The sequence below is a fragment of the Styela clava genome, chromosome 8, assembly GCF_964204865.1.
Source record: "Styela clava chromosome 8, kaStyClav1.hap1.2, whole genome shotgun sequence".
Lineage (NCBI taxonomy): Eukaryota > Metazoa > Chordata > Ascidiacea > Stolidobranchia > Styelidae > Styela > Styela clava.
Genome location: NC_135257.1, coordinates 15,304,822 through 15,329,690, shown reverse-complemented (window position 1 = coordinate 15,329,690; position 24,869 = coordinate 15,304,822). Strand labels below are relative to the sequence as shown.

At 33.2% G+C, this 24,869-nt stretch overlaps 1 protein-coding gene across 6 annotated transcripts in view; it reads right to left on the bottom strand.

Annotated features, from left to right (window-relative positions):
* Positions 1 to 1,969: 1,969 nt before the first annotated feature.
* Positions 1,970 to 24,869, bottom strand: part of LOC120346291 (uncharacterized) — a 43,461-nt gene continuing 20,561 nt past the window's right edge. Inside the window, exons 7-24 of one of the 6 annotated variants that reach the window (XM_078115118.1) lie at positions 24,288 to 24,511; positions 23,931 to 24,047; positions 23,577 to 23,684; positions 23,256 to 23,366; positions 23,041 to 23,161; positions 22,400 to 22,599; positions 21,992 to 22,063; positions 21,218 to 21,294; positions 13,953 to 13,997; positions 13,189 to 13,236; positions 11,051 to 11,198; positions 10,454 to 10,474; positions 9,488 to 9,611; positions 8,120 to 8,159; positions 7,990 to 8,023; positions 7,491 to 7,567; positions 6,828 to 6,872; positions 1,970 to 4,780 (exon numbers count right to left, since the gene is read on the bottom strand). In XM_078115118.1, coding sequence (XP_077971244.1) covers positions 4,146 to 4,780; positions 6,828 to 6,872; positions 7,491 to 7,567; positions 7,990 to 8,023; positions 8,120 to 8,159; positions 9,488 to 9,611; positions 10,454 to 10,474; positions 11,051 to 11,198; positions 13,189 to 13,236; positions 13,953 to 13,997; positions 21,218 to 21,294; positions 21,992 to 22,063; positions 22,400 to 22,599; positions 23,041 to 23,161; positions 23,256 to 23,366; positions 23,577 to 23,684; positions 23,931 to 24,047; positions 24,288 to 24,511 — 2,247 coding nt within the window. In that variant the 3' untranslated portion in view covers positions 1,970 to 4,145. Of the gene's footprint in view, positions 4,781 to 6,827; positions 6,873 to 7,490; positions 7,568 to 7,989; positions 8,024 to 8,119; positions 8,160 to 9,487; positions 9,612 to 10,453; positions 10,475 to 11,050; positions 11,199 to 13,188; positions 13,237 to 13,952; positions 13,998 to 15,321; positions 18,761 to 21,217; positions 21,295 to 21,991; positions 22,064 to 22,399; positions 22,600 to 23,040; positions 23,162 to 23,255; positions 23,367 to 23,576; positions 23,685 to 23,930; positions 24,048 to 24,287; positions 24,512 to 24,869 lie in introns of those variants that run through there. The other 5 variants (XM_078115119.1, XM_078115120.1, XM_078115121.1 and 2 more) reach the window with 5 other exon arrangements.

Genomic DNA, 24,869 nt, shown 5'->3' with positions numbered 1-24,869 from the left:
AGATTGAATAAATAAACGTGCAGTCTGTATTTGAATTGTCCATTCGGCCGTAAACGCCGGGTGATCAATGATTTTGGTGGGAAGATGTGTGGTAGCATATTTATTGGTTTATTTATACTGCATATTTAGCATAGCAGGTTCCTAATAAAGATCAAGCAACGATCCGGCCCTAAAAGTTCAAAACCCACGAGATCGCCGAGCGATGTCTATTGACATCTTTTTCAGTTTCAATGGATAAAAATGTAGTACAGTTCTTTAGCGTGTCTCTAGTCGCTTGAACTCATCTATTAGTACTCTTTACACTTCGGTAAAGAGCACGGGGTGTAGCAGGCAGTAGCGTGGGTGTGGATATGAACTGAAACTTTTTTCCTTTTTAAAAGAAAACGGCTATCTGGGAATCTACGCTTTCCCCACGTTTCTTTGTAATATTTGGTCTTCTATCTACTGCTACTTGCGTAAGCCTTGGAAATTTCTAACCGACAGCAGTTGAACCCCTTATATTCTACTCATATCACGTCTTTCTGTGGTTCTGTCGTCATCGGGTCATTGATTTTACACCCACTATTTTCGAGAAATTTTCTTTACATTGGGAACTGACCTATTCACCCGAAAGTTAAAACCGTTCTTCTTGATTCAGATGCGAAACCTGTCTATTCCAGGATTAATCTTCCAAGAATATTTTAAAGCTAGGCATCCGGCCGATCAGCGAGGAATTTACTGAGACAACTTGTATCTATTTTCACGACTTCTTCTTATTTGCTAGTGTCATTTAGTTGACGATTACACGTACCATTCGAAGTCTGTGATGGGATGAGCCAATTTATGTAATTCTGCCACAGACTTCGGGCGATTAAATTCGTATATGGTGATAAGTTTACTTACTAAGATATCAAGTGCTTTACAATCGTTTGGTAATTTTTATAGATATCTTTTGCATTATTATTTTTTTTGTGGGAAACTAAATGTTATAAAAGCAATTGGTCCACTAGTTGGAGAGAAATGCAATAGTTCACAACAAGAACATAATAACAAAACGATCCATATATCTTGTGACTTCGTTTTCAATATAACTGTTCCCTCATAAACAAATTTAGGAGATCGGACATCACGTGATAGATAAGTTAATTGAACAGCGCGCAAAATCAGAAATAAAAAAGTCAAGTAAAGTTTATTTTTTCCAACCAGCAAATCGCAGAATGATAAAAATAACATTATATCAATCTATTCCTGCTGGAAGGGAAATAGAGGAGAATCAAAACGGCAGCAATGCCCTTTTACTGGTGGTATACACCAGATAACACATGGTTCATTACCATCTTGCTAGCATCGGCCCACAAAATAAGTCAACTGTCTGTAGAAGCAACTACTCAAAGAATGAAAACGTTCATCCACACATTCGCTCTAAACAAGACTCTTTACAACCAACTACTTTTGGATAACCAAGGTGTTGCTGTCACATATTCGTTCTTAATTTGACATGGTGCAAGCAATTACGCGAAAGTGTTGGTCATCCACCCACACACACCCCAAATTAGGCTCTGTACAAGCTAGTACTCTATGATGATTACAGCCTCCTCGACCATCCCAGTCTGTGTATGCATGTGTATGCATACATCTGAAGCAACTGACTGGTTGACTATTTTGATATAGCCGGCCTGGTGTTCATCCACAGACTCACTCTGAACTAGGCTCTATACAAGCAACTATGTGCTAGCGTTCATGGCTTCATCCACTCGCCTATGTCGTGCATACATACATCTGGGGCGAATAACTGGTAACTATTTTGAAATACCTGACTTGAAGTAGTAACCAGACGAAAGACCGATCATTTGATTATAAAATCCTAATCCGAAATGTGATTTGGACTAACGCAGTCGCGCTAAGCATAATTGAAACATGAACCTTATCTTTCTACTGCCAGGATTTACCAACAAAACACATTTTGCAAGAAGCATTTTAATTAAAGAATCAACAAAAAAGGATTACATAAAAATAACTTTGATTAAATACATCACGACACATAGCATCACGAATTGAAAGTTAGGCATGGTTGAACTATTATAATGGCTTGCTATATAATTTAATGAAAAAAATTAAAGTTATGAAACACGTTCAACGACACTATACCCATTAGAAAAGTAAAAACAATTCTACCCAGTTTGATATGTAGTAAAATATAATCAAGTCCTACCACATCTCGTGCCTGGTTGAGCAGAGAGTGAGTAAACGCACTTCAAAATGAACTGATTCAATATTGTAAAGTATAAGAATCCGGATTATAAGCGGAAATTTAATTTTAACCATTGTAGTAAAGCATTACACATGCATCATTCTTTCAAAGATTGACCCTGCTACAATCCCATAGTATTTTTTTTATCTTGGATCTGTGGATGTCGAAAAAAAAGTTGCTATATTGAACACTCATACACAAATATTGGATTTAGAAATTTGTCTATATACAGTTATTATGTTAGTTATTAATTGATTATGAATTCACTCCATTTGTGTGATTTTTGTTTTATTCAATTATAGCGAAATATTCTGTTTTGTCACCTCATAATCTTTTTATAAAATCTATCAAAAATTCCAATTACAGTGCGATTACATTTACATTTGTGTGTTAATTCACGGATCGATACATGATATAGATTGTCACTATAATGGAACATTTATGCTACTGAATTGACAACAATATGCCAACATTATATATTAAAAGCAAAAACTACAAAGCAGAACTTGTAAGATACTGAAGAAATGTTTGTGATGTTTGAGTTAACTTACTGTAAAGTTTACGAGAACATAAATTTTATTAGCATCCTGACAATGATATAATGAAAGTAAAGCTGTGGAATTGAAGATCAACTTGTATTAGATACAAAGTAGTCATTTCACATAAATATATAAGTGAAAAACTGGATTTAATTTGCAGTAATCCAAATTTTGCCAAATTTTTTTTGATGGTTTTTGACTCATACTTCACACATCCCTCAAAGCCTCCTTCAGCATTAAAAAATACAAATAAAATGTACAGAATTTGTCATGTATCGTTGCAACACATTATCATATTCATCATACAAAATATGAAATGGTAAAGAATTATCTGTTGTATATTTCTTATAATATTATAGTTAAGTATTTTTTTTATTAACTGGTGCAGTTGAATCTATCTAAAAAAATATTTTAATTTTATTTTTAATACCATAATCTTATGATTTGTAGCGTGCCATTTTTATAATCATGCATAAAAGATACTTATCGTACCAAGGCAGTGATCATGCATAGTTCGTTGTTAGAAATTGTATTTAAATTTATTTTCAGCATAAATCACATTTTTATAGATCAAAAAGTGTTTTAGATGTAGCGTGGAAATAGCGCAAAAGAAGGTGAAAATAAAATTACATTTCTGACGCTCTTTAAATAGTACAATTTCAAATAACAGCATTATTTATGAAAGTTTTAAGTATGGAATAGTAGTTCAGAAATATCAATTTATTTAAAAAATGATGTTCTGCATTAGAAATTCCAAACAGAAGCTGTTTTAATATCAGAAATGAATAAAAATAAAGAAATATATCAAATAAGAATAAAAAAATATAATAACACAACGAAATTGAACTATGAAATCAAAATTTTATATCGATACTTATTATGCAGCTGTATCACTTAGATGACAACTGCTTTCAAATCAGAAGTTTGTCTTAAACACAAAATCACCATCTACCGGTAAGTCTAATTGAATGTTACGTAAAGAATAAAAAAAATAGTAATCATATAAAAACAACAAATAACGAAAAACCAAAATTGAAGAAACTGATATTTTTGGTGCAAATTCTTAAATATAATTTAGGATTTTCCAACTTAAAGCCTATGTTTTCCAACTTAAAGCCTATGTTACAGTATCCCATAACTGCAGAAAATAATCCATAAAGTCTTCACTGAAACCTCAACTTTTAACAAGGTCAAAAAGACAGATAATCTATTGACAATTAAAAATATCGCCACAAAAACATTTTTGGCTCGGCATAGGCCATTCAAATTATTAATTATTTACACTAGAAATTCCATGTTATATCATAAAAGTTGTAAGTACTCTGACAACCACTTTATCTTTCGGTAACAAACTTATCTCATTCTCACTCTTGCTTTCAATATTGAAACAACAGCGGATCACGATCTGGTGATCTTGTATTGATGACTGGAGCAACAGGAGCTGCCACAGGAACAGGGCTTCTTACTTCTTTTGGTGCTGCATTGTTGTAGCGAAATGATGGTGGTCTCTCACGTCGCTTTGGTATAATGATTTCTCGATTAGGTTGATCAAATCCTTCAAATGATTTTTCTGATCGTAAGGTCGGTGGTGTCATTGAATAACTTTGTTTTGGAATTGAGATGTCTTCAATTTTTCGAACTGATTTTGGAGGTGCGAGCGAATGAGGACGAAGATTTCTTTCAGCAAATACCTGTGCAAGATGTGACTTTTGTGGGACAGGTGGTTTTGGTCGGTCAAATCCAGCAAAAGATTGGTATTTTCTAGAAGGCAATGTAACTTTCCTTGGTGTAGGCTGGGGATCAATTGAAGGTTGAACTGCTTGTTGCTGTTGTCTTCTGATAGTAGATTGTTTCACTGGTAAAGGGGGAGCTATTGGTTCAGTAGTTGGTACAAAATTTGCGGCAAAATAATGATTATTGCTGTTGTTTGAATTTGGATTTTCCTTCACTGGCGAAATATGCTGCGGTGTTGTCACCTTTTCAGGCGTTGCTGTTTTTCTCAGATCTTGCGCTGCATAAGAGAAAAATATGTTATCACCATACATCCCTTATTTCAAAGCAACATTGAAAATATTATTCAAAAATAAAATCATGCAAAGCATCAAAAAAGAATCATATGAAACATGTGAATGAAAAATCAAAAATTCAAAACTATTAAAGAATATTGAAATGTACAGCTAAAAAAATATTTTACAAACTGTTCAGTAACGATATTTGTTTTTAAATAACAGATTAGAAAAATAGAGATCAATAAACAAAATTCCCCCATGCAGCTGTAAATTAAAATATTATAGACATTAGTTAAGGTAAATGTATATTATTGGAGTAAGTCGTCCACTATTTATCTAGTATATTCTTTACTATCTTTTGAATTAATTAAAATTAAGGGATTCAAGAGTGTCACTGCAAATATTTGTATAAATGCGCAGCAAAACTCTTGAATCACTTAGAATAGCTATCTTCACTCTTGCTTGCATTGTTGCAATATATGCATATGGGTTCACCAGCACAGAAGTATGATAGAGGGATATGTAATTGGTCCTGCTGAAACCCAATCGACGGCACGAAATAGTATTAAATTGGTTAAAAGGCTCCAGTAAACATTAGTTGAGCATGAGCATTTATTGAAAAGCTCATCAGCCAAAACACCAGAAATTAATTATTTCCTACCAGATCATATCAGGATTGGACATCAGCTGTTTTGAAACAGTCGAGAATAAATACAAAATAGACTGATATACAGGAAATTACATTTATTCTTATATACGAGGTAAGGCTAAAAAGAAAGGGGACTGACATCACAGATTGCGCAACACGATTAACCATCGGTAATCAACACTTTTGCAGTGTGGCGTAATATGTGTTCTTTGTTTAACAGCTGTTTTGACACAATATAGCAATTATTTTTGCTTTTCAGGATCCATAAGTGAATGTGATAAATTTCTTGTTGAAAAAAAATGCTGTGCGAGGTCTGATTGAATTTTTTGGCGATAGGGGGTTCAATTAAAAAATGACGACTGAGCAAAGAATTAACATTAAATTTTGTGTCAAACTTGGAAAAACGGCGACTGAGACTTTGCAGATGTTGCGTGATGTTTATGGAGATTCTTCCATGTCCAGAACAAGAGTTTTTGAATGGCACAAGCGATTTGTGGAAGGCAGGGAGGATGTGGAGGATGATCCGAGGTCAGGGAGGCCTTGCACTTCCACTACTGATACCAACATCGAAAAGGTTTGGCAGTTGGTTCGCAGTGACCGTCGCTTAACAATTCGCGTCATTGCCAACAAAATTGGGATGGACAAAGAAACGGTCCACTTTGGTTGACACTTTGGGAATGCGAAAGGTGTGTGCCAAAATGATACCAAAGGCTCTTGAGTTGACTGAAGAGCAGAAAGCTCAACGATTGAATGCATGCCGAGTTGACATGCATTTCCCAAGTTTGACACAAAATTTGATGTTAATTTTTTGCTCAATCGTCATTCTGCAATTGAACCCCCTCTCGCCAAAAAACTCAATCAGACCTCGCACAGCATTTTTTTTCAACAAGAAATTTATCACATTCGCTTATGGATCCTAAAAAAGCAAAAATAATTGCGATATTGTGTCTAAACAGCTGTTAAACAAAAAACACATATTACGCCACACTGCAAAAGTGTTGATTACCGATGGTTAATCGTGTTGCGCAATCTGTGACGTCAGTCCCGTTTCATTTTAGCCACACCTCGTATATTACCGTTTTGTATGTGTACCCATCCTATTTTCAATTCATATTCACGATTTACACCTGATGCTATATAGGGAACAAAACGTTCATATCGAAGGTTGGTGTCTCAAAATTTTAGTACCCACTTGCTTCAAACTTGTCCTCTTGCCCCGCAAAATATGTCTACCCTTACCTTAAACCCTGGGAGAAGTGATGCAATTGAAACAAGTGGGAAAGGTGTGGCCCAAGGTGGGCGAGTGTGTGACAAATGCAGTACAACAATTTTAAAGTGATAATAGGCCACTAAGATGATGAACATCATAATTCAAAATTCCTATTTTTAATTTAAAATACCTGTCTCAGAAGCTTGTGATTTAGTTGGTGAACTTTGTTGACTTCCTGTGTGAAACACAATAATTAGATATTACTATCAAAAAAGAAAATTCTAAAAAATGATGTTGATCGTAATACAATACAATAATTTACATCAATGGGAAATGATTTATTTCATGATATCAGGATTTGTAATGCAATTAATTTAAGAGAATCCAAGGTGAAAGTTAGAGTCAAAATTTTTTATAACCCGGTGTTGAAGACAATATTTTTTACAACCCAAAATCAAGATATAACATTTTTTTCAACTATTAGTCGGAAGTCTCACTTGCCTGTCAGTCTTTGGTCTGTGAGCTATCAATTATTAGTTAACTCCCATAAAATATACATTGTTACAAGCTAAGACGAACTTAATGGTACTCCCGTAGTGTGTGTACCAGGTTAGGGTTAGGCAATAATTTTATTTCGATTTTCCCTATTTTAGTTCTATTACGAGTTCGCAACTTGATGTAAAGTAGGCGAACAAAATTAGTTACCTCCATATTGGTAAACACACTTCTGGAGCGCCCTTACAATCAAAATAGGTTGCCATAAATGCAATAACGTATCCATTTCATATTGTTGGAAAATATTAATCTGTAAACCTCTAATCAACTTAGTACTTCAAGATAAAATTTACATTACCGACTAATGGAACTGTTTCAGGAGGTTGAGGAGCTTTTGCTTTAGGAGACTTTGGACTGCTATGTTTCTTTGGATATCTGAAATAAAGCACATGAATATCGTCAAATTTGTATCCTACATGAACATTCCACTCACATGTAGATAGATGATATACATTCTGTTTTATGTATGAAATCACACTATCGAAAAAACCTGGTAATTTGTATTGGAATGATTGTCAACTACGAAATGAAGTCAGAAGAATGCTGACTTTACAATTTGTCACTAAAATCAACTACAACTGATGCTAGATAATTTGGTATATGCAATTCATTTTTGAAACAAAAACTGTATCTGTAGTCGATAGTTAAGTGACTTCATATCAAACTGATATGAATTGTTGTAAGTTGGTTATTTACAATGGCTACATTCACAGATATATTTGAGCATTCTAAAACGATCTTTTTACGTATATAAGTCCCCCCTACGTTGTTATAAAAAGAAAATGTTCTAAACATACTTGGTGCTTGCTTTTTTATAATCATGTGGATCACCTGTAAATAACAAATGACAAAAAATAGATTTATGTAAAATTAAGCGTGTTGCAATAATGTAAAGATCATAAAGATATTCAAAATGAAATTTCAAACCTCCAGATAAAGATGGACTTGGTGGAAGAGGATATGTGTGCTGTTGAGAATATAAAAGATAAATATTGTTAATATTTTGCAGAAAATTAAACAGAAACACAATTTTAATTTAGCGTATATTAATCTATTAAATTATGTTAATTAGTGAATTGAGTAATTTTTTTACAAAGAAAGTGGGTGGGTGCGGTACAAAGAAAGTTAAAGCATTAGAATTAACTATGATGGCATCGAAGGTTAAAATCCCATGCCCACCACCTCACCCAGCGTATAACAAATTGGGTAGACAATCTAATCGTAAACCGGGGAGATTCTGGTCCTTCGCAACTTTCGCAGATCCTTACCTACCAATGGTGACTTGTTTGGAGTGAAATGTGTATATTTATGTTGTATAGAAAATATATGACTTCATCTAAGATTATGGATAAGGATTCGGATGCAAGTTGGAAAGCATACAAGTGACAATCATTATTTATACAAGAGAGCAATGCTCAAATATACGGGCACGAGGGCCAAAACAGAGTAGCATCAAATCTTTTACAGTACCGGTAGTCTGACCACAGATCGCTGAAATGCGATCACTGAACCAAGGCATGGTGAGCATTTTGAAATTTTGATGACGTCATCCAACAAATATTTAAGGTGAAAACAGATGACAAAACGATCAATACGTCCACTCCAAGTCCAATAATCAGTTTTTGATAATGACTATTGATAATTGTGTCATTGAATCAAGGCTATTAAACATCAGATTAAAAAAGAAGCGTTTGTTTCCATTCTCAGAGGGAATTACTATTGTCAGAGACGATAAGTAAATGTCTTCACATTTGCAAATTATTCTCAATCGGCAAAAACCACCTACTTAATGTTGGTTGCAATTCAAGAAAGAAGCTTTATCACATCATATACCCGAGGTTCTGGTGGGCTAGGCACCGTCATCCGCCATCCCTGGGACAACGCTCGATAACTTTTTAAGGTCTATATCCATTCTACACTAGGTAGAGTGAATAACATGTACCTTAACTCGTTATATGTGAATGTACATGGTTGATACAGAAATACATTTCATCTCCCTAAATCTATGTTTTATTAGGAACAGATGGCAAAATGGTGGGTATCGCATATACATAAAAGAGAAGATTGAAAACTACCACAGATATCATAACTTTACAACCTCAAAATTGGAAAATATGTGAATGTACATGGTTGATACAAAAATACATTTCATCTTCCTAAATCTATGTTTTATCAGAAAACAGATGGCAAAATTCTGTGGATCCCATATACATAAAAAGAAAGATTTCTATAAGTACTACCAATATCATAGTTATACAATCTGAAAATAGAGAATTTTGGGCAAATTTTATGAACCTGTGGCGATTTTGTCATCTCCATATAATTTGATCCTCGATCTTCAACAACATTTTCTTTGATTTCATCACTTCTTCTACTTTCATTCCTTTTTACTTTCTTCATCTTGGGTTTGCTGTTAATACTGAATTGCAGAGATACGTAGAATTGATGAATTAAAATTACAAACATAATACCCAACTCACAAATACATTCAAAATCAACAAGCAAAAAAAATTCTTTTTTTAATTCACAAATTCTTCTCAGCAAACATTGTAATTCTGCTAAATTCATTATGCTGCTATAGTTTCATGATGAGTGAACTACCCTACGGCAGCGAGTAGTCCAGCAATGCTCCCTCAAATAATTATACCCACAGAATTGAATCTGCGGACCCATGCAGGGTAATCAGAGGTGCAGTGGCCAGCGTATTTTTTGACGCGTAACAAGATGCGCCACACGGCCAAGCCAATGGGTTCACACTGCTGATGGTACAATTAATTTTCTACTAAAATTCTGGGTAAATATTTTCTTACAAAATGAAAAATTCTTTTATTTGGACTTACATTTGTTGGAATGGAATTTTTGTTATTCAGAACATATTCCAAAAACTAGATCCGATTCATGAAATGTAAAATTCATGCGCCACGGTACACACCATCAAGTTGGACATAGATGAACACGTAATATGAATTTTCAATTTCAAAACCACATGTGAGCACACTATAAGAAGTGATGAGCAGTGCAGGACACATAGGTTTACAATTTACAAACCCACCAGTCTTCACTTCAAAATAAAAAAAAGACTTGCAACATGCAGGAACGAAGCTTCATGAAACAAAAATGTGACTTAATATTTGTGTACAAAAAAAAAACGGCCAAATTGAAAAAAAATGTCAAAAAATTACAAAATAATACACACACTGAACCAAATATGATAACGGTGCATAAAACAAAACGTAAAAAAACGACAACAGTGAATCTTACGTTACTGATAAACATCCTCTGCTGTAAATAAAATCTTGTATATTTTAGATGTCTGTTAACCGTAAAATCATATTTAAGATTTAAAGATTTTAGATTTACTTTTTACAGTAAATTTTTACTGTTCTAGACATTCTAACTAAGTTAGATATTTTACTGTTCAAGGCTACTGTATTATGTATACCTATTTGCCACTGAATACTAAATAAGTTTCCTGTTAATTAATATTACGATGTTATTCCGATAGCTTACTGGTTCGGCACTAGAGATTGGCAATTTAGAAATTTGTTGGACATGCACTTGGGTAATTGAATACTTTGAAATGATGTGTTGCTAAATTGGATAAATATATAATTCTCTTTATTAAATGTTGTTTTATCACTTTATTACACTTGTGTTTATGCTGGATGTGTAGTCTAACAGATATCTCAATTTAAATGTCACAATCGCCACCTTACTCAGGGTGTAATAGACTGGGAAGGCATTGCCAATAAGATCCTGGTTAGTGCAAACCAACCATTTTGGTTTTTGGGGGGCCAGAGCAAAGTGTTAAAACATGTTGAGAAAGATTCAACTATTAAAAATAAGAAAGTTTCTTACGTGTGCTTCCTCCTGCGATGTGAGCAATGTTTATAAGCGAAGAAGACTGCCACCATGATGAGGATACCGAGTAGAAGACCTCCAAAAAAAGCCAGGATCAGAAAATTTCCTGCAGATGCTTGAGCTAATGATTTATTGTCATCACCACCTGAGAAAAATGTTTAACATCACATCACTTATGGTAAAATATGATTCCTATAGTGGGACGTTTCCAACACTGTCATGTGAGATTTACCTCAAGTTAGTACGATGGTATGAGGTCTCTGTTAGGATTAGGGTAAAAATATTTCAAATTGTACTCATTCGACGATTTTAAACTAGTTCGGGTCAAGCAGGAATTTGGGACATTTGTCGATATGCAACTTATGGCAGTATCCTCACACTAGTATTAATAGTTAAATGAATTCTGTACCAATCTTTCATAGAAAAAAATTATGTGTTGTCTTATAGAGTTTGGATAATCCTTTAACCAAGTCTATAGATCATTCTACTAAATATATGAATGATCAGAAAAACATGCAGCAAGACAAGCACACAGCACAACAACAAATCAGACATGAATTATAGTATATGATTCAACATCAAATACTGCTACTAACATTTATTAGCTCAGACCTAACTATGATTAGAAATATTCATTGATATTCCCAATTTTTTTTTATATTCAATTCAAGTTTTCATAAACAAATCTATTAATCACAAAATTATAATAGAAAACACATATCACTAATATAAAGGTATTTTAGGAATGTATGATACCAATTTCAAATTTAGAATTAGATTTTCACATTTCTCCTAGATTAGAGGTAATTCGATATTATAGATATTGAATATGGGAATTGTTAACCACTTTAAAGCTTGGTTAAGGAAGCTTTTGTGGCAGCCGTAACAGACAAGAGGTGACTTGAACACCCATGATGACGAAGGGTCTGGCAATCCCCACACACATAATTATTTGCCACAGAATTGGAATTTGGAACCTGAGAATCTGCCCAGGGTAATCACAGGTGCGATGGCAATCATGTTCCTAATGCTTGAAACAAACCTCCAAGTACTGTGATATGTGGTACAAGTTTGTCACATGTTACAAATTCCAACAAGTTCGAAGAAGATAAATTACATTCTCACGAAAGATCTGACATATTTGTATTATCATGTGGAACCAGATTTAGTAGATTTGCTTCTATAAAAATACTAATTCTAATTAAAACTTTATTTTGAGACAATTTACTCAATTTACAATAATATAAAATTTTATACAAGCGTTAATTACAAATGCTTCCAGTCGAATCACTAATTTTAACAGATCAAATCAAATGCCAAAATCTTTTGATTTTTGTGTTAAATGATAAATATAAAGAGGTCAGTCAATTCAATAAGTAGTATCAGGTCAGAGCGTAATATATATAGATTGGGGTTCCCATCCTCTATTCATTCGTTTACCCCTTGGCCCAACTTCAAAAGAAATTTACCCCTTCAAATGAATTGACTGTCTGTTTCAGTGTATGTTTAGTGAAATACGAAAAATGTACTAAGCGAGATAATTCCTCCACGGTAAGAGCATAATAAATATCAATTGCACAACAGAAAACGCTGCAATCTTCTATGTAGTCAACAGTCACATTTAGTCCTGTGAATTCTTGTTTGCACAATTCACCCTTATACAGGTCAAATTTACCCATGGGTAAATTCACCCGCAGATAAGAACCACTGATTTAAATAATGTATCTTCTTGAGGTATAAGATCTATTTTTGAATTCTAAATTGAGTATAATAAGTGGATCAGTTTGATACAAAGTTTTGAGGTAAACTGTAATACGAAAGTTTTGATTCTCAATTACTGATTAAAAATGGAAGAGAAAGTATTCAATCTCTACCATGACACACAGAGCATAAATTATTAATGCTTTTGATTGTTAGATTACTGTTTTTTATTACATTTATTGTTTTTATTGAGTGATAATTAGACACCCAATGTTTTATTAACAGTGTTGATCTAATATTTAACAACGCAATTATTAAAAATCATACACAGCAGAGTTATCTGAATTAGTCATTTTAATGTCATCAATTTTGTTTTGATTTCATTTCCACAAAAATGGCACAAATTATCCAGGTTAATTGATTTTTCAGCTTACCTTTGCTCGATGGCATATCACTACGTAGAACTGGTTTAAGTGGTTTCGCTACAGAATACGAAAGAATTTCTTTATAGCTTAGGTAAATTTTGGATATAAGGATGATGTTTTCAACAGTGTTGGGAGGACTCGAGACATTGACTCAACTTAGACTCGAGTCGTGACTTAAATTCAACTCATCACCAGTGAGACTTAGCTCTGAGATTGAACCAGATTTCGGACTTGAGACTCAGATGGCCCATAACTCCACGCTTTTGGACCCAATATTGGTTTTTAATGTTTACGTTTCTTGTAACTATTTCAATTTTGTACAATTATGTTTATTCGTCAAATGTGGATGTATCCCAAACATGATATTACTGAAAATGTGTTCAAAAATAAAATTAACTATTTTTAGTCCTGGCTTCAAAATGCGATGAAAATCAAAAAAAAAAATTGTATTCAAGTTTGATTTATTAAATCAAAACAAATTTGTTATCATTATTTTTTGAAGTTGTAGTACCATGGCTGTAACAAAAGATATGTGAACAGAAGTTGATTTATATTGATGAATGACAAATACTATATATTTACAACAAAAAGCGTATTCACACATACAGGCAGGATTTCTAAGATAAATAAGATTGGATAAAAAATGCAATTAAACTGATCCAAATGTAATTTCAAGGCGATAAAATGACTAACAAAAAGAGTGTTTTAAATTTTCTAATTTCCACAGAACGTTTCTTGTTGCTACAAATTATTCACGATGACATCTTACTCACATTCAGTAACGATTCCAACTTCAGTCGTTGCTTGACTTACTACCTCTGAAAAGAAAACTCACATGCAAGAAATCTATGCAGACATCCACTTCTACAATACCGTGTGTAACACTTAAATTAGCTTCGTCAACAATAACTTTTCAACATAAGCACACGCTTTTGAATATGAAAAAAGGAAAAATGTAGCAATTCCAGATTCCAATACTGGTTGCTTATTTGTCCCAAAGATAAGGACTCCATAGAGAGGAGTGAAAGGACCCCCATTAATTCCATGCGAATGTATGAATGATGATAAATCAAGCGGAAGTTGAAATATTTAAACTGAGAAGTACTTTTTAGTAAGTGCATTTTTTTGGTATTTCAATCTACAAAGAACCAATCGGAAAAAATATGGCCTAAACCAGCTGAGGATGTATCCATTTCTATTCTTGAACTCGATTTGCCAGAGACGAGAAGGAATACATATACCTTAAATATACTGTATTAAGACTGTGCTTTGCCATTTGGCGAATACTATTAGCAGTTGCCACTGCCAAAAAGATTTACTATAATCAAATAACCTGTCACACTAATCTCTGTTGACATCTTAACCAATAGCATTTCTCACATCCTTGTTGTCTGTCTGTACATACTATTATTGCAAATGCAAAAAAGAAAATTTGAAATACAGAAATCATTTCAAAGATTTCTATAAGTTCTCATTAAAACTAGGCTGAACAAGAAAACCCAAGAACATATATTTTCACATATTTTTTTATTGTAATGTGCAACATGCACAAACTCCATATGAAAATCATGAGAAAAATAAAAAAGATAATGAAAAATAAAATAATGAAAAAGATAAAAAAGAGATAATAAAATAGAGAGGATGCTTTACCAGAAGATCCAACGATTAGGACTGAATAATACAAAGAATCAACCAATGTATGAAAATTTTCAGTGATCGAAAATTAATTGATTGGCATTGACAATTAAAAGCATAATCAGGAGATTAAAATATAACCAAGGCTAGATGTAAATACTCTAAGATATTTTTAATAAATTCAATTTCAGAAATTACTTGTAGACCATATATGACTGGCACAATGCAGTCATGGATAAAAACTGATTATCTTCTGTGATATTATTTTTAAGAAAATTTAACAATAATTTTACAGTTACAACTTTGCTCAGCACCAATTCAATAAACAATAAGAAGATGTTTCGAGATAGATTATTTCTTTTCCTTTTTTACTCAGACGTTGTTCGCTAAGTTCGCTGAGGCCCGTTCGATTCAAATTTTGGTCACATTGGTTCAAAATAAAAAAACTATAGATTGTGTTAAAAAAGCCTGTTAACAGAGTTACTTCGAAAGAAAACGAGTGACTGCTATATAGATATAGATAAAACAGGCCAATTTCTTGCAACATTCAGATTTTTTCACCTTGTTTTCTTACAAACGATTTCGCCTTGACCAAAAATTTTGGCACGATTGAATTTTAGCACCTTGTAAAATTCCGTTGTTTAAAATCGAGATTATAAAATTTTTGTAAAAAATTGATAAAAACTGTTTTTAACAAAATAAAAAAAAGAACTGTTCATTTTGTTTGTTTCTCAAAAATACTGCTGTAATACATCAACACTGACTGCATTAATCGTGGTGGGACGTGTATGAGTAAAAATATGCTGATAAAATGATATTCTACTGAAAATAAAGTACGAAACTACCAATGAAACGCTGCACATAAGCTTCTACTATAAAAGCAATATTTGTTGCCGCGTTGTTCGCCACTATTTTCAATAATAAAAGCAGTAGTGATTTAGGTTTGAATATGGATTTACGTTTAAATTGGGTAACAAACATAGTGATTGTAAATAGGAAAAATGATGTATGTACGTGTAAATGAATGACATAATATGAAAACAAAACAACATTTAGACGAATAAAATAGTGAGGTAGCGCTATAATACTTACTACGTATAATATCTATGTGTATAATATAATAATATATAATTTACTTTGTTTTATATATAAAGAACATGTCCACCTTAATAGTAAATATAGTAATAGGCACCGACAGGTGGAATTTTGAGAATCAGTTGAAAAAAGAGTGACCAGCATTCTCATTTTCATATTCTTATATATAAAGTCATGATGATAAAAATACTACATGACCATAAAAAAGTGATTCAAAACATGATATTTTTATCAAAATTTAACGAGAAATATCAATTTTTTCTTTTGAAAAAGCAGAATTTGGAAATCGAAATTCAACGATTTTTGTTGTAAAAATATTAGAACCAGAAATAAATATATCAATTTTTTTCCATAACAATCTTGAGGGAAAATTATTTTGCGAAGATGACAATGGAATAATGAATGTTTATGACCTCATAATGTGTAACTATTGTTCAATGTTATGGTTGATGGGTGCTTACTGTGGTGATTTCAAACAAGATTAAAGACACCAGAGTTCACAGTGATTGATGTGTCTCAGACTAACACTACAAGAAATTACGAGAATTTTCTTTCATTGAAAATAAAGATATTGTGTTTTGCTCTAGCTGAGGGCTTGTGAAATGAATGGAAAAAAGTATGATGAAGGTGGTTAATGTTAAACTAACATACTCCCTGACCCAAATATTTGTGTATCACTATAGAAGTTCTAAAATAAACTACTCGGACGTCCGAAGACAAAATTTTTTTACATTGTTGTTGCATTTTGTTTCTCAAGGCAGGATTTGTTTATAATATTGGCAAGTGGGTGAACATATTTGTGTATCACTATAGAAGTTCTAAAATAAACTACTCGGAAGTCCGAAGACAAATTTTTTTTACATTGTTGTTGCATTTTGTTTCTCAAGGCAGGATTTGTTTATAATATTGGCAAGTGGGTGAAAGTTCTGGACGGCTTGTTGGTTGCCCTGGCACTTTATTTTATACGAATGATAATGTGGCACATGATGTGAAAAATCAACGAAAAATATAGAAAAATAATACGAAAATATCCCATGTGGATGGAACTTTTCAAGATGGAAGAATAAAAACAGACATCTATAAATAAGAATAAAATATTTGTTCGCTCTTCATTTTCCAATACAAAAGAGATAAAAATAAAACCGAAAACAAAAAACGAATAAGAATAAGTTTAACACAAAATGAAAAATTGATAATTAAAAAAATTTGATCTGTGTGAAAAGTGTAATAATATTTAGTGAAACGAAAACCATCAAAAACGATAAAAATTCGTCATCAGACTAGCTTTCCATGGAGAAATACTTTATAAACACTTTTCCACTTATATGTCTTTGAATTTTAAAAGGATTGTCTCTTGACACCATAGGTTGAATGTATATTGATGACTTCGAACGTCCCCGAACCGCCCTCTTCCTAAATTTTTTTCTTTGTATAGTAGGTTCTTCAAAAGTACACATATTCTTGAAAAATACCAGTACGTCATGCAAGCTATAGAATTCAATCGTACTATGGTAACCTGAGTAGACTCCACCTGCTCTCTGACTTCGAGAGTAAATCAAAGACCATATGTTTTTTGTTACCGGATGAGATGAGAGTGGTCGTACTTTTCCTCCGACGTATTTACAACGATCGGGTGTGGGAATGATTGTGTTCCATGTGTTTCGCTTTTCATACAGTAACCAATCACTTCTATCTGTGACTTCTAAACGTTCGTTGAATTCCATTCGTCCTTGTCTGCGCCTCCTTTCTCTATTTTCAGAATCTTTTGCCTTTATTATTTCTCTTGTACATTTTCTCATTTTCGATGACAATTTAGTGATCGAATACTTAAACCAATGATCAATAATTTTTTCAACTTCGGGATTGCAACCAGGAGCCTTCCCTACACACATCGGATCTGTTAATGCACAATCTCGAACCGCCGAATAGTGGAACATAATTTTCACTTTTTCCGCAACTGGGGAGTAATCAATAACAAATGGTTTGTGTTCAGAAACGGCCAACTCTAAGTGCCCCCGAACTGATTCGCCACCCGGTATAGTCACATTGACAGGTTTCCAAAATGGTTCGATGTGATTCCCTGGTTCCAAAAATTGTCGACTATCGTTTGCATGACGGAAGAATGCTTTAACATCAATAGAATATTTTGGAAACTGACATCTTTTGGCATAGCAATGTGGTTGCTTGCTATCTTTGCATGTTTCAGTACCTGGTAAAGGAGAACATCGTGTTGAAGGCTCAGGACGGAAAGACGCCAATTCTCCACCAGCTGGTGCAATAACTTCACATTTTCCAGAAAAATTGACGATTAATTTCTTCAAAGGCTCCCATAAAATTGGAACCAACGGAACACTAAAACTAACACGATCTGTACATTTGCTTTGTCCTCTTCCCCAGCATTTTTTATTAAATTGTGTGTCAGACATTTTTTTCAATGCGGTTTCATGCCAAATTTCAATTTCTCGTAATAAAAGTGGATAAACGTGGGTTAAATGGTTGACAGTTGGGGAGGGTAAGCAATATTCCTGACGATGATTTTTGATCACAAGTTCGGCAGTAGAGGAGAGAGCTTCTTCAAGTTGTTGTTTGAGTGCCTCACGTTGAGTATTATCTCTCAGAGTACTCACTGTTTCTCGAAATTTCTTATTCACGGCTGGCAAAATTGAATTTGTCAATATGCTTTCTAAATCCATCACCAGAGGTTCTACTGGTGGAATAACTGGACCATCTCGTCCATTGGCTATGTCCAATAATTCCCTGTCAATGGTCAGTCCTTCATAAGCTGGCATTTTTTCTTCTCGGCACGGAGTGTGTCTATGATTTCCACCGCAGTTACATTCCAGATCCAAATCTAGAAAATAAAAATACAAAAACTGAAAAAAAAAATGAAAAAATAAAAAAAAAATTAAATTTCAAACACCACTAAATGATGCAAAACGAAAATATGACACCAAAAACACCATTTTTTAATAAGAAATTGCTTTGCAAAGAAACAGCTTTGGACAACCTTCCAAGTATAGAATACATATCAGACCAGAGAAACTTATTAGAGTTGGTCCACCAAGTTGAGATGTAATTATGCACATGCAAAAAAGACTGAAAACATACTCGGATGAAGGTACTGTAACAATACACAGTCACAAGATGAGATTAAAAATGATGTCTCTGTTTTTCATTAATGATTTCAATTAGTAACTCTGATAAATAATTTAGAATGGTACAGTTACTAATGGATGCATGAAGGTGGCCTCAATATTTCAGACCAGTAGTGGCATGACGTGAAAGTTAGTATTTTATGGTAATTTCTCTACCTACTGGTACATGATAACCAATACATATCAATACAAAACCAAAGCAACCATGGGTGGACAATAGTTGCCATGACTAAGTATGATCAAATGGTCAGTTAATACTAATATCCCGTGCCCAAGATTAGGTTAATTTTTTATCGCCTTGATCTGGTTAAAATGTATTCAAATTTTTGAACCACCGGGCAGCGTTGCGCAAAAGTAACGAAGCCTTGGGCACAAGGATTTGATTGTTAGTAAAAATTATTCGTACCTGAAAGCGAGATTTTCGGCTTGATAAATTTCAGCATATCATTGCCCGGTGGCCAGTAGTAGGTCAGTGAATTGGTCAGTTCAATTCAAAACAACCGTTATTGTGATGAAACACAAGCGAAAATAGAAGCGCGCATAAGCGTAAAGCGACGAGTACGATACAAAAACCCAAAGATTATTTTCTTTCGTCGATCCGGCATTCGTACCTGTATCCGCTTTAAACTATTCAATTTAATCTATTAGCAATTTTTTCATAAAATGGGATTCCATTTGCATTTTAAAACTATGGTAAATTAGAAGTTGTAGATAATTAATATTTATTTACAGCAATTTTTTTTTAATTGCTTTGTGACTCTTTCAAAATTATTATTTCAGTCTAGCAAATTTGATTCTTAGGAATGCATTGTAAATGAAGAAAACAAAAGAACATGCAAGTAAGATAAATGGTAGATAAACATGCAAGAGAGATATTATTATAGTGAACACCCCAAGGTAATTGGAATGAAAAGGTTCATTCATCACTATTTTTAACAGAAACAACCATATCTGACTCTGCCAGAATTTCATCCACAATAGCGTAGGTAACCCTAATCTTCCCTAAATATAATTCCATGGTCCAACACACTAGTATCAAGCATTCCAATACTGAAATCTGAGGCATGCAAACTGTCGTATTTCAGTTTAATGTAGCTTGTATTTCCATAGTGGTAATTAACATATATAAACCAGCGGCAACCTTACGTGACAATAAGCATAGATCGTCACAGAGTACAGTACCGAACAAATTCAAAAACTGAGGCCTGTTGCCAAATTTAGATTAATAATAATTTAGATAATTTTACAGGGCTCATGAATTTTATTAAAATTGATATTTCAGTCTTCCTGGCTCTTTCAGAAGACGACGTAAACAAGGGGAATGAAAGTGTCGAATTCAACACATTTGTTATGTAAGTTATATTAGGCATGCAAGATAGGTATTTTAAATGACAAGTGCAACATTGAGGACAAATTATCAGTAGTCACTGGCTGAACATTGGTAACATTATTCAAAGACCAGGAAATTAGAATCACTTAAAAGTATTATCAATAGTATACAGTAGCCAAATACTAGCTAATGATTTAATGCTTGAATATTCAGAATTCAGTACAGTACCCTTACTAAGTAAGCTTGTATTAGATGTCTATTGTTATATTCTATTCTCTATCAATATAACCTCAAAAATTTTAATCCAGGATAATTTCCAACTACAAATTTTTACATTGGCACGATAAGCTAAGTCAGAAGAATGGCAAACTCCATGCAAACCACAGATTGGAGTCCTTCAATAAGCATTATTGCAAATTTAGATAAGTCATTCAGAAATTTTATAATGGTTTCTTCTTTAGGAAACTAGGAGTGAGAAATCATAAATTTTTCTTCAAAATATCATATAAAAAACATCGGTTTTAGTTTTATTTTTCACCAGGAAATAGTTTTATCCTGAAGTACTGATATTGATAATATGCTCATTCAAATGACGAACAATGTCCTCATATCCGGCTACCAGTTCAAGGTTGCCAACTAGACGAGGTGAGTCTTAAATTATTTAAGATGCATTGATCCATATCTACGTAATACGTAATATCAAGTTGACTGGCATTTTATCCATTGGCAGATCAAATTTTTAGTTACAAGATAACTAGCAGAAATATGCAACATTAATGTCCTAAAATAGCCTTGCTAATAATACAAATTTAAAGTTTCTTACCGGTAGGAATTCTGTCAAAGGCATTACAAGTTTCTGGTATTTTTTCACCATCCTTTGATGTTGGAATCAGACTATCACTGTAATGAAAAAAATAAGAAATCATAAACAAGGGCACACATAAAACATAAACAAAAATATTGGTCAGAGACGAAGACTTATCGATCGAAAGTGAGGGGATCCCCCAAAACAGCGCTCTTACTCCATAGTGACACCTTGTGTCCCATCACTAATTAATTAATAACTCGCTAATTATACGGCATAATTCATCCAAAATCAATAGGCTTCTGGTCCGACATATTATGAATGCACATGCAAAATCTGGAGCAGATTCAATCTCGCTTTCGTGAGATATTGCGTGCATCTAACAGACAGACATACAGACAGACAGACAAATACCTATCAACATACTTACCGAATAAAATTGATAAGTAATGATAGGGCAGACAACAGCATGCTACAAGGTTAAATTGGCATCAATCTCACATCCAAATCAATTGTTTAATCAATTTTCTTTCACTCCATACAGAGTGCAAAAATTCGAGTAGGCTGAAGAAATTGTCTGACCTCTACGAGCATTATTATCTTAGTATTATTTGCAGTTATTATATATTTAAAACTATACTTTGAGAAAATCAAGGTATGTGGCCACAGTGATTTTCAATGCTTTACGCAATGAGAACCACTAAAAATAATTCGAATAAGTAGCTAAAATTCATTTATGGCTTTACAACTAAAATTTTCAAGTTTGATTGAAGCATATAAATTTATACATACTTATTTTGTGCGGTTCTCTGTACACATTTTTCGTATCCATTCCATCCACAATCAGGATCAACAGAGCAGCACCTACAAAAATGATTGGTATATTTTACATTACATGCAATTTACATGTAATACTAGACTTGTATTTAATTGGTGTAAAAAATTCTCTGTTCACAAATGATTGATGACTGTAAGGGTGATTGACTGACTAATCATTTTAGTTAGCGTTGTGAAGGAAAATCCCAGGTTCGAACCCTCGTCTATCACCTCACCCAGATTGTAAAATAATTTCATGAGCAATGATAAATTGAAAAGATTCTCGTCTTTTCATAATCATAGTTTATCTTTACAATTAAAAGCGCTGATTATCTACAGACTTTTCCGATTTGAGTTGAAAGAATAAAAATTCGAAATACTCACTCTTTAGATTTATAGATGCTGCATCGAACGAGAGGGAACTGAACCATGTGATCCGTGAAAGCGACAAAAGCAGATGGCTTCGATTCCGTGCTTCCAACGGGTGGTCGAGATACATGTAATGATCGAACACCGCAACCATTTTGTTCACACTTTTCTTTGTTACTGACTTTGACACTCTCAATCAGTAAAGCTCGTTGTGCCTGTCACAAAAGTAATTAATAATTAACATAGGCAAGGTGACATTGAACACAAATATTTTTCTGTTATTTTCCATTTGACCAAAGTCTGATTTCTTCAGAAAAATATAATGCAGAAACAATAAGGATGTGTAGCTAAACTATTGAATCCCTTAGATTAGTTATTTTCGCTTTTGCTACAAATCCCTTTTATTATATAGCCCAATAGTATGATGATATGAAATTGTAAATTTAAAGTGTCAGTCCTAAAAAGGTATAAATTATTTGCCACATTAATACTTATACATATAATATATTTAATAAAGAAATGCAGAGTAGCTGACAAAATGTTTTACTCCCACAACATGGTTTACTTTATACAATACAATCTCTTGACAAAGGTCCTGCCATACCAGTCAGACAAACTATTACTAAATCTCAAAAAAATTCTTCAAAAACACTTACATTTCCAGAAGATAACATTCCTCTCAATCGTAAAACATTTCCGTCCTCAGTACCGATATATATCATAAGTTTTCCACTCTCACCAGCATTGTTGTCAGCGGCAACTTGAGTAGCCCTCACACTGTTGTAATGAAAAAGTAAAAAAATATTACCAATACATCCACAAAACATAGTGATCATAAAAAAGTTCGTTACAAAATATAAAATGTCCTTACTTAGTGTATGAAATGAAGAGAGGTGCAGATCCATAAGGTTCTATGACATCGTACATGGATGGATGAATTTTTGCAAAGTATAATGTGTTCGGTGAGTGGGTTTTTGAACATCTGAATGAAAATTGAGCATTGAAAAAATGGATAAATAAGTAATAATAACAAGTAAAATAGATGTAGATTAGAGGTAATTTGAACAAGATATGCCAACACAATTAACGACTCCTTCACTAGTCCATAGCTCTGTTTAGAAACAATTCATTGATACACTATACTTCTTTATAATAAAATCTTTGAATTCAAATGGAATAATTAATGACCTACCCTCCTGGTCTCGGCACTGGTTCTTTTTCGGAAGGAATTGGGTATGATCTTTTTATTGTATTAGCTCTATTGAGTACTGGTGTTGCAGTAACTCCAGGAGATGATGCACTGTAGAAAAAAATTATATATTTTTCATATAAGTAACAATAACAAGCATTGAAAATTTAAGGTTATAATTAGGAATGTTTTATTGATGAAACAAGTTTTTCTTCAAATTTTCAACCCCAACTTGCAAATTTTAGCAGAAATGACCCCAAAAAAAATTATGGTAATTTAAAGTAAATGAATATGAAGATGAATATATTTGGGTTCAAATTTTCAAATTGATTTGTATTTAATTTCTCCTTTACTTACACATCTTGTTGTGCAGTGAGTTCGTATTCTCCTGCAAATGATCCCTCTTCAAAAACTTTGATGATATCTTTCATGGAGAAAGCACACACAGCAGATAGTGACGCATCTTGCCAATCCCTAAAACAAAAATGATGAATTAATAAAAATAATTTCAAATATCTTCGTACTTCGTATATTTGCCATCACAACTTTTCGTGGGTTGAAGTTCCTAATCCTGATGGGTATATTAATGTGCGAAAAGATTGCTGTTTCAGGGTGGTTTACGTAGACACTGGTCAAATAAATATAAAATTCCCTAACCCCAACTGCTTCCTTAATTGATTATGTACTAACTTCCAAATCTATCGATAAACTTACCACGGTGTAGTGAAAGTTGCGAACACAACATCTAGTTCTTCACCGGATTCATCAGATACCGAGACAATGTCTGTAACTGACGTCATGTTACTGAATTGAAGATGTTGACGTTTAGGATATCCACAATGAAGACGAGCTTTGAGAAACGACGTCCACTGTTGAGCAAGAATATTCACTCCACCAGGATCATTTTTACAAACTTGAGCTACTCTCGCAAGAGTAACCTAGAGAAAACACAAAAAAGGAGAATTTAGTACAAAACAGGCGAATTTGTACGAAAAGTGTTCAATTGGAATAAATATGTTTGAGAATTTTTTTCTGAACCCATTTAAATGTCGAATATTTTAGAACAATCCAAAAGCAGCTGAATAAAATTCTACCTATAGAGAAAATATACTAATTTAGCTAAAAAAATTCATTGTAAATTTTAAATACATTGGTTTCAAATCCCATGTCCACCAACTAACCAAAGGGGGTATATATTGGGTAGGCAATGTTGAATCGGAAAGATAACAGCTCTTCCAAAATGTCGTAGCTCCTCACCTAACAATGGCTGTTTGTACAAACCCTTGTTTAAATATA